This window comes from Ruditapes philippinarum, unplaced genomic scaffold (assembly GCF_026571515.1).
Source record: "Ruditapes philippinarum isolate M1 unplaced genomic scaffold, ASM2657151v2 ctg3208_1_1_1_1, whole genome shotgun sequence".
NCBI classification, from domain to species: Eukaryota; Metazoa; Mollusca; class Bivalvia; order Venerida; family Veneridae; genus Ruditapes; species Ruditapes philippinarum.
The window spans coordinates 26,140-37,805 of NW_026853104.1; the positions used below are offsets into that span (position 1 = coordinate 26,140).

The 11,666-nt window shown below is 30.2% G+C and overlaps 1 protein-coding gene across 1 annotated transcript; it reads right to left on the reverse strand.

Moving 5' to 3' along the window:
- Window positions 1–1,870: 1,870 nt before the first annotated feature.
- LOC132734083 (uncharacterized) lies at window positions 1,871–10,439 on the reverse strand. Its single transcript, XM_060720803.1, has 9 exons — window positions 10,151–10,439; window positions 9,584–9,717; window positions 8,911–9,069; window positions 8,177–8,313; window positions 5,593–5,670; window positions 5,175–5,267; window positions 4,570–4,657; window positions 3,881–4,032; window positions 1,871–3,702 (listed from the first exon to the last, which is right to left on the reverse strand). Coding segments are annotated over exons 1-9 (1,980 nt in total). The 5' UTR covers window positions 10,153–10,439; the 3' UTR covers window positions 1,871–2,565.
- Between the last annotated feature and the right edge of the window lie 1,227 nt (window positions 10,440–11,666).

Consider the following 11,666-nt stretch of genomic DNA (forward strand, 5'->3'; position numbering starts at 1 on the left):
AATTCAGCGTATTTTATTATCGCGCTATCCAAGTCTTTTTGAACATTAATACATTCATTAAGTACATATTACAGCCATGGAAAACTTAGGCAACTATTTACATTTAAAATGTTTTATGGAAGGCTACTTGCTTTTTAAGCATTACCTCGATTTTAAAGAATATTTAAAAAGGATAGAATTACTGTCAACTTTACTGAGAAAGTTAGGATCTAGTAGGAACAACATTTTTATTCCCCCCTTTTTCCCTTAACATAATTATAATCTTTGTATCAACAGAAACAAACAATTGTTTAATTGTACTTATTTAAGTATAGGTACCAATTGGCCAAATAAAGATTGATTTGATAAAAATCTGATTATTTAAAGTCTAACAAAATCCAAACTAGATCCTAAAAGTATTTAATATTTGACAAGATCAACCGTACTTTTGAGGAAAATACTTGAAACCGTCCCTAAGTTTGGTAGATTCAGACAATATTTTCAAGTAGGGTTTCAGGTCAAAATAGTCAAACAAGTGTTTAAAATATCTGAGGAAGGCTATCATTTAACAAAATACTTCATTTAACTTTTGTGCTGTTTAAGCGAAATGTTATCATTGTTTCTTAAAATTAATAAGTAGGAAATATGTTTTATAATGATGATAATACATATTGTTAAAGAGTTTTATTATTTCTTAAAAGAGCTTATGTAATGCTTTGTTCAGAATAGTTATAAAACCATACGGTAAATATTGTTCAAATTTAGCAAACATATGTGCTTAAATGACATCAATATAACTATTTTATTTCATTTCCTGACAGTGCCTTTAAGATGTCAATTTCCTAGGACAATTAAATCATTCGGTCAATCATTTCGTATATTCCCTTTATACCGAACATTTATATAACTTTATCCTTTGTTAAATATAAGCCCTTAAGTCCAAATTTTTAACTGATATGTTAATTACAAAAATAAATAATCAGTGATAAAACTGCATGAGAAATAACCATAAAACAAAATTTTGTGATTAAAATTCCACGTAAATATTTATATTTCTAACCTCATCCGACTTCTGTTTATCCAGAATAGGAAATTAGCGCAGTTTTTAAAATGCAATGTTATGTCTTTCTTGCACCTGCAATACTTTAATGATATAGGCAATTCCAATTAGCATCATTGTCTAACAATGTATTTCTAGGAGTTACCTTTCAATATGTAATGTTTTTGTAAGTAAAGTTTGCAGTAAAGAAAACGTATCATCATACTTGTTGGTATTTATTCTACTACGACTTATGAATAAATAAAATGAAATGTATATACTTCAAATATATATGCTTAATCGGTCAACCAAGAAAGTTTACAAGGCCGTAACAGGTCAAAATTTATTATCTGCTTTTGAAAGTCAACATTTGTCTGATTTTAGGAAGACGCTGTCTTACATACAGTCTAAAGAAATTTTATCTGCTTTTAAAATTCTGTACATTTAATTTCTATTCATGAAATGTCAATGGTAAAATAACTTGAAAGGTTTTAAATTAGTTAAATTCATGATTGTAGTAAAGTATTTTTAGAGTTGTAAACATTTTTCAATATTCCTTCATCTGCCAGAAAAGATAACATTTGATAGATGTAGTCCAAATATGTTTCCCATACAAGACTATAATATTCTTTTTCTTTCTAAATAAATAACAAACTTCAATATTATAAGTAATTAATATAAGATATGACAGTCTATGTGAAGTACACATATCGACCTTTCTCAAACTGTATTGGAAATGAAAAAAGACGTGTTAAAACTATGAATCGTATCTTTACTAGTTCTAAATTGATTGTGTTCCAGTGATTTACAAATGTAGATGATCTTATTTGGCAATTGAAATTAGATATTTTTCTCTCTGTTAGATACATGTCCAACATTTTAAGTAGCATTATGAACCATCTAAAAAAAGTTGTAAATGTAAACCAGATTTGAGGCTAGTAAATAAGATGTTATATTAACATTTGATTTGAAAATTACTCGAGTAGTTTTGATTTTGGTATTTATGTATAAAATTTGAAATGTTATCAAAGTTAGCGGTACATTTTTATACGCAAAGCCAAACATTTTAACGTTAGTGATTTCTTTAATTGATTAGTCGTATACATAAGTTTGGTAAATTGTTGAGGTAAAAATCATGATTAACTAAACCCAAACACCACACAAATAATAAATAAACACACACAAATATCTGCCATGTATAAATGAGTCACTGTGTAAAATGGTTACAAAATCTGTTTCTTTCCAACTTTGACCGTAAGTGTATGTACCTTAAAACAGTCAAGCATTTGATCATCAGTTACGAGAACTGACATATCATATGTCTGATATATGCCATGATGAATGAAAAGTGATTGCATTTAATATCATGAGGTATGTACGGCAAGTCTTTGTTTTCCAAGTTTATTGCAGTTTTTTCTTTCGTATTCAACTTATTCCATTATCGAGAAACATTCAAATGGTTTTATGAAACTTTTGTTTACCTATATTAATTAAGCAGAAAAATAACTTAATGCCATATTTAACAAGCGTCTCAGGATATTAGCAATTTAACGCCAGACATTCCAAGGAATTGATTTCATATTTTTCATGGTATTCATCATATTGTTGTTCATATCGTTCATTCTGTTGCTGTTGTTGTTATTATTATTGTTCATATTTCCACTTTCGTTATTATTGTTATTATTATTATTCATGTTTCCATTATTATTGTTGTTATTGTTCCTATTACCAGTACTTATTTGTTGTTGATTCGCAGTCGGGGACATCATGAAAGCTGGTCGTTGCATTCTCCTTACATTTCCGTCTAAATTTGGACCATCTCTACTACTGCCCATAACAGATGTCAACATTCTGAATACATCTCTGTTGAACACTGGCATATTTGGTTCCGGCATAGGACCTCTTCCACGAACGTTTCCATCGAGATTAGGCACGTTGGAATTTCGTACCATTTCCATTCTTTGGGACATTACATCAACTAGATTTGGTATCATTGGACTATTCAACGTTGGCCTCATCATCATTGGTCTGTCCTGGATATTTACAGCGCTAGATGCATCTTGTATTGGCATTTGTATCGATGCCATACTGCCACCTACGTTTGGAATGTTCGGATTATTTAACCTTGACATCATCATTTGCATTTGCCGAATATTGCCCTCTACATTTGGCATGTTTATTGGTCCTTGCATCGGTCTGTCTCGGACATTTCCGTTAAGGTTCGGTACGTTTCCATCTCTATTCATTTGCATCATTGACATAATCGGCATGTCTCGTACATTTTCATTCAGCATCGGCATATTTGGTTCCATCTGCATCGGCATCATCATTGGCATGTCTCTCATTTGTCCATTCAGATTAGGGACATTTGCATTTTGCATCATAGACATCATCATTAATGGCATATCACGAACATTTCCGACTGGAGACAAAGCATTTCTATCCATTAACATCATCGGCGTACTCCGAGGATTAGATTCTTGCGCCATCATCTCCATTGTCATATTCATCAGATCTAACATCATCATCATTATAGCCTCACCATTAGGAGATGGCCGGACAGTGCCACTTGGTCTGTCAAAATTAGCCTCAATAACTCTTTGATTTAGTGGTTGCGTAGTACGATAGTTACCAAACCTGGAGTTGAAATCTCCACGTGATTGTAAACCCGTCAACGAAAACCACTGTTGAATAAAAAATAACTTTTTATTATAAGGTTTTAATCATGTATTCGTCATATCATAAAACGATTATAAATCACAGTATGGAATAATGTACTCCAAAGTAAGCATTGAAATAAATTGATATAAGTGAAATACAGGCTTTAAAACGTGAAATACAGGCTTTAAAACATATTCTTACCGCTTGTTCCGTTACCATAATAGGGTCTTTGAGGATTATCCAACGGACTGATTCGTGGCAAGTAGGTGTTGTTGTACTGCCAGCATATGTGTAGAATTCACAATCGCGGTTAAAGAACATTGTCAAGTCAACTTCTGTACTAGCGTTCGCCTCTGAAATAAATTATTGTAAAACTTTCTGTAATGAAATGTATTGTACCAACGTATCATAATTTTGTTAAAAGATTTACAATACAATGATTTTTGATCATTTTCAATTAATCTTGTAAATCAAAAACATGTATTCTGGTAATTTGAATAACTCGTTATTTATGTTGTCCTTTTGCTCAAATCCTACCATAATGGTTTTTAATCTAATTTTTTTCTTCAATATTCAACTTATTAATTCAATATAAATAGGAAATGTACGGCTTACTGATTGAAAGCGGAATCTTGTCCGTGTTATTTGACAGTAGTATATGTGAAAAGGGTTGATTTTCAAGAACTATTTTAAGATATTTTTATTTAATACAAGTAAATGTTTATTTTCAAAGTAAATAAATTGTACAAAGATCATATTCTGTGATTTATAAAACGATTTGTCACTTTTGCTCAGGACATATATCTCTTCATTTAACTTTATCAATATATGTAATGTTTCCCTAAAATCTGAGGAAGAGGGAATAAATATGCTTCATAAATATCACTTACGGTAGGGAAATATCCTTGGAATATTCATTTCAAGAAACTCGGAGAATCGTGAAGTTTCACCGCTGTTTGACATCCCACCGGGGATTTTCTAAAAATATTAAGAATGAAAAAATGACTAAATAATTAGACGAACTGGTTTTGCATTTTTTAATCAACCTCTTGGTAGAATATCAATATCCAATGTAAAGCTTTAAACTACTAATTTTCACATTGTATGCTAATATAAATATTGCCTTATCAATAACATGTATTATGTTTGAATTAAAATTAAAACTTTTTCTCACAAATGCCAGGTTTCATGAGATGTTTTCTGAGCATTAAATTGGATCATATTAGATCGTGTTTGGACAATTTATTGTATAAATAGAACAAATCATGTGTTTATTATAGAGTTGTGTTTTAGTGTTATTAACCGTATGATTTGCTTTTGTACTGACTTGAGAAAAACAACAAAGATACGTTTTTAAAATGTCATTGAAAGAGGCATATTTATGTATACGACATTGATGTGCTTCTGTAGATTCTGTAACTCATTCAAAAAACATAAAACACGTTTGTATAACAGAAGAGGATTTCAAAAATAAAATAAAAATATGTATACATACCTGAATCATAATGACAATAACTACAACTCCATCTGTCTTATTGTCAGCTTCCTCCAAATCTTTATAGTTACTGTTGTAAAATACGAAATGAAGCTGAAAAATAAATATGAGAATTAGAATATTCAAACTATGCTAAAATCTTTTATTGATGTTGACATTCTTTGAACGACATATGTATCGTTAAATTTGATCTTGGCTTGAAATTAAAAAAAAATTTAGTTTTAAGAATTGCTTAAGGATAAGTGCATCTAGAATTTTGATCTTTAATGCATTCTCTCGATTTCGAGTCCCTAAAAAATGAAATGGATTTTTGTTCTACAGTAATCTTTTATTGATTTAAATGGTAATTCAAATTTAATAGAATAAATTTGGAATCTAATGGTCAGAATAGAACTGTCATGACCAACAAAATACGTACTTCTCCTTCAAACCGAAGTCCATCTATTGTATGCTCTGATCCAGCGGACATGATACCACTTCCTCTAAATCGCAAACCCTGAAATTATTAAATGTCTATAGTATAGATTCTAAACACATACATGTCAATATAATTAACGGTACCTTGACTGCAAACTTGCAGTATGTGTGTTGGCTTAATCGGCCGTCTGCTGTACGACTAGTTTCACAATATTGAAATACAGCTGGTGTAGACACCGGACTTACACAAACCTTATGTCGGAATATTTAAAAATTCTTCTAGAATATGTTATAAACATTTTGATTTTTTTGAACTTTCAATTTGCGTTTGAAATTACAATGATAGTAAATTTGACAATGCAACCTTCGTGACGAAAACAAATTCGTTTTTTGTTTGAATCACATTAAATTAGTCTTATAAACAGAAATCATTTATAGATCATATTTCATTTTATACTCTACGCCATCGAAACTTTTGTGTATCTAAATAATACATGAACATGGAAGAAAGATTTATCTGATGAAATATAATTTTTAATGTAAAAATAGTTAAGATAAACAAATGACCGATTCTTGAAATATTTGTTTCAAAGAATGTCTATGTAAGTTAATATATCACAAATATAAAAAAAGTCCACAGACAGCAAATATATAAATTTTTGAGCTGAATAGACAGTAGGATTGCTTTTTCAAGCGATTCTTTTGAATGATAAGGGTATAATTTATTTTATTATTATGTGTTTTATGCATTTTATCTCACTTTTATACGAAATTTTAAAATAAGTGCTTAAATATTTCAGTGGGTAAAGTTGTAATATAACAATTAAAAACAAGAAATCTTCTTTGTTTTCCGTTTAAAATTATTAAGAAATCATTTCAGAAAGCAGTTAATACCGGCATGAAAAGTCTGATTTTTATAAATATTTGATAATAATCATAATAATCATAATGATCACTAATAGACAAGTTATAATGGCAGGCAATGATACAAAAATTATCTGCCGTGAATCATCAAACTAACTCGGTAGGGTTCCCATCAGGTTAAAATAAATAATTATGTTCAACTTGGAAATTACAGTGTAACTTCCGAATTCCGGAACTTCTGAAATCCGGAAACTTCTAAAAACCGAACATTTTTTTCGGTCCCGATTTTTTCCCTTCTATTTTCTATTAGTATAATACTTCTGAATTCCGGAACTTCTAAATTCTGAATTCCGGACGATATTTTCGTAAAATTAGAGTCAAATCAATGCAATTTTACCTCCAAAAACCGGAAATATCCAAAGGTGTGAAATACATTGTAAAACGAGAATTTTTACCCTGCAGGAAGGTTTAATCTCCCTATCGATTGTTTACTAGTTGTATCTACAAAAGAAATCGACACTTGACTTCGACGTTGAACATAACCTACACGATCATTGCAAATTGTTAGTTCTATTGATAGTTCTCTATCAAGAACTATTCTCTTATCACCTACAAAATAATCATTAAACATCTAAACATAATTAATGATGCTATCAATGCTCTTATAGCCGAGTATATAAACAATTACAAGTTGGCTAAAACATGATCATTAATACACTTCTTAACTATACATATCTTAAATATTATCCCTGTATTCAGAACTAATTCCCGTGCCCTCCGTTACAGGACTATAGTTAAGTATTAGATTCAAATTTGATAATTATATTATACTTGTGGATATGCGTTAATATGAAATGATTGCATTAACTACCATCTTAAATCGCAGCGCTTAGCAGGGGCTACCTCAAATACATAAATATTGTTCAAAATAATACTGAGATTAATAATCCTCTCTTTTCATGTTGGTCACGATCCATTTTCATAAGTACCTGCTAAGACATTTATTCACAGAAGATATGTGTCTCCTTCATCGATATAATTTATAATACTATTAAACAAAATCAAGGCTGTCAATAATAAAAACAGATATGCTTTTAATGGTTGATTTTTGGCAATGACAATGGAGTATTTGAGGTTTTCATATCAGTCAAGTCAAATAATTTATTATTTCAGTTATTATTAAGATTATATAAAATATTTTCAATTTTGAAATAGATACAAGTAAATCAAGAGATAATTTTATAAATTGAATTCAAACGAATCGTATATAGCAATTTGTCTATATTGAAAGTATACATTAAAACATGTTATTGGCATTCGCTCGGATATGAAAATGTGAAAGTTTGTTTGATTAACTTTGAATATCGTCACAATTGTCATTTATGTGTACTTACTGATTTCAATGCAAGTAGAGATTTAACATCATTCACAAATTGATGTTCATATTGCGAAAATGACTTTTTTACTAACTTGTATACACTGTACTTTTAATGACTTCTAAAACTGTATACCACAAACTGTATCTCGGAAAAGGTTTTCATACCTGATTGTTCAGGATAATTAAATACGATTACTATATCAGAATTTGTGTGTATTCTATTTAAGCTAGTGCAACAAGCATGGCAGATGTTGCTTCTGGACTGTATCTCTTTAACAGATGAAATAAAATATCGGTTATAATTATATATTTTTAAGAACTATTTTGACCTTTTTCTATTTACCTGCAGTTCGAAATCCCTGCCGGTAACTCCGCCATAATGGAGATGAAAGTCGTGAAGTTTGTACATTCCTGACCGGTAAGGTACATTGGTCAACTGTAACATTCGTTCATCTTCAGGTTCAAACTCGGCTGAATGACCTTCATGAATATATTAAATATATTGTTAAAAAGGTTATTTACGTCATATACCTCAATTGTGCTAGCTTTATAATTTGATGTAATGAAATAAAACAAAATAACCTGATTTAAGGCTTACATAAGTTTTGTCAGACTGGATTTATCGATTTAAATATGTTTTATGAAATACCTATGATACAATAGCTATCGTTTTCAAAACTGCCTTACAAGAAGAACTAGAATATATGCTGAAGTTGTAAATAGAAAGGGTTTGATATTGGTCCGCTAAAAAACGATGACATTGATCTGAGTTTTATGTAATTATATAAATGAATTGAGTATGAAAAAAAGACCAATCAGGAAGAGCAACGTTGACAATACACCACCCCCACACTTGCAAGAAAACGACAACCCAAGGACATGATGGTCAGACAAACGGGACGAAGGAAGGACTGATTATAAGAGAAGTTGGGGCACCACCTTGAAATGATCAAAAGATAAAACACTACAAGCAAAATTAAACTGGTGTTTGGTGCGTCAAACCAAAATACCAGTCTCAACATGTTCCTCAATACTAGAAAGTGTAAATAAAATTATTTTATAAATTACAACATTTACCATTATTTTTGAACTTGCCACGTAGAATATTACTGTTGTAAATCATACGAGGACATTGACAAGAGACACCATAGCGGACAAGGTCGGTCTGAATGTCAACTGGAGATTGATTTTCTCCTCCACAGTCTGAACTGTATGTCCTTGGCCAGTTATACACACCTAGAAGAGAATTAAATTTGTAGATAAGAAAATTATTCTGTTACTCCAATATTTTGCAATCCCATGCAAATTTCATGATTTCCGTTGACATTTTTTCTGTCTTTTCAAATTACTAAAATTGATTGTATTCCTTTAAGAAATTAGTTTTCTACTAAATGTTTGCTAGTGGTCCTTTAGAAGTACAAATGTACCGACTGCATTTAAAACAACTAGGATATCAAATTGATATGAGCTCGAATCTTGTAAGTTTTCGCTTACACATTAGAACATTAATCATTTTCGATAAGCCTTTAATGAAAAACGTTGTAAGGTAATTACAAGTCTAATGACAATTGCCACTGTATTATATATTATTTAACAATTTTATTATTAATGTAACAGTATTTCAATAAAGAATGTTATAATTCGGAAGCTTACACCCACTTTATTTTCTTTCTATATTTTAAGTAGTACATTTCGTTTTAAAATAAACAACAATCTTCCGGCAAAATATTATCAATATAATTTTGCTAACCTAGCATATTGTTCGGATTGGGGTCATAGTTGAATCGTGTTTGACTGTCAACAATCCACTGGTATAGTGTGCTAGAGTGTACCCCACTGGTACACAGGAATAAGAGAAATGTCAATACCGGCCTGGCTTTCCTCCTGAAATTCATAGGAAAATATATCACGAAGGGAAATGATGCATAGGTTTTGTATTAGACAAAACTCAATAAATCATTTTAAGAAAAAATATCGATTATTTACAATGTATATATTTATATCAAAATAATACTCTTTGGTAATAATTGTGTTTTTTTATAAAAAAAAAACCCGTAAAATATTCATTGAAAACTTAAAATTGATATAAATTTTCCTAGTTGAAAAAAAATCCGAGACAATAAATCAAAAAAAATGTTCAGTTTGAACCTAAATTCTCTTCAATCAACAACAAACATGCTTAATTTAACCTTTCCTTACATCCCGTGATGTTTTCAGCAAATCAACAAATTAGCAAAATTCAAGCGTTTTAAAATATGTAGAAAATACAAAAAATCATGAAAGCAAAGAAAAAAAACCGTAACAACAAAGCACTTACATTATTCCTTTTTATATTTCACCGTGCACCTTTCACGGTATATTTATGTCTTGAACTGGCGAACATCCGACCGCAATGCTTCATGTCTTTCATTTTCGTACGAGTTTTACGAAAAAATCTTGTTAACAATACACTGTTCTACATCGTTCTAACACATGCTGACAAGGACAAGCTTTTCACAGATTCTCTCTTGTTTTTAACATCAAGTTCCTTTGGTAAAAGCTAATGTAAAGTTCACAATAACATGTAACGTGACGACATATATTAAACCTCTTGCGTTATTTCAAGCTTTCAAATTTCCGTTTTTAGATTAAAAAGCTTGAGGTAATTTTAATTTGGTTTGACGCATCGTCGTAATTTAAAAAAAAACTAATCTTTATTGCTATGATGAAATTTGTTATATTGTATTACGTTAAACTCTGATCCCTCGACGCTTAATGCGACAGCTTACTCTGTATATGTATTAACAATGGAGTCGTTTAGGGGAGCGCTCATTCATAATCATGAATGCGTAAAAGATGAAAGCAACTGTAGACAAGACTATAGAGAAAGGATAGTTAGGACACATAAGAAATTAAATTAAAAGCAAATCGAATTCAAATATGAAATAAGCGTATGTTTTCTCAAATCGCCAATTTATCCCTGTGGTAATACTTTTGTTATATTTCGGGGTCATTAATATTTGTTTCAGTGTAGGCTTGTTTACCGCTCTTGTTTACGTCTTGGTTTTTTTCTTAATCTGATTGTATTAGACTTTCTTTAAACAAAACTTGGAAAGAAGATATTGGGAAATTGTTTTCCTTCATAATTCTGCTACATTCTCTTTAAATAATTCATTTTTGTCATTTCATAACTTTGGCTTTCAATTTGTCTACTTACTTTGTACTGCTTTAAAATAATTTGATGATAGCTTATGGTATTGCAATATTAAGATACCTGGCTTAATTCCAGTAAAATCACGTCGGACTGAAATTAAATATGTTAATATAGTTTAAACTTTCAATCAAATCTTTTGTCGAAAGCATAATTTTAAATTTTGAATTTGATGTGAATATTCTTATGTATCAAGCATTATTCATAAAGGTACAATGTCTGGGGGAAAAAAAATAAAAAAAACACACAAAAATAGAGAAAATAGGAATGGAATCCTTAAAGAAAGTCCAAAACGGCCGAAAGTCGAAAATATTGCAGGCTCGGTTTGATTGAGCTGTTCATGTACGGTAATGTGAAACCAACATTGTTCGAACTTTATGCTTGTTTTCATGTAATTACATAGGTAATTACATTCATTCAATTGAATTAATATATTTCATTCAAAATGTTAGTGACTTTAAGTTTTAGAATAAAACGGATCATTATTTCTATGCGATAAAACTGATTGGGATTCAAATATATTCCAAATAACTCAACATATCTTCATTTCCTTCTTTCTTTCTCTTTTTCATGTCAAATTTATTTTGCTATGCTTGATCATAATGGTAATAATGTTACATTCATCAGCGTATATGTATTGCAT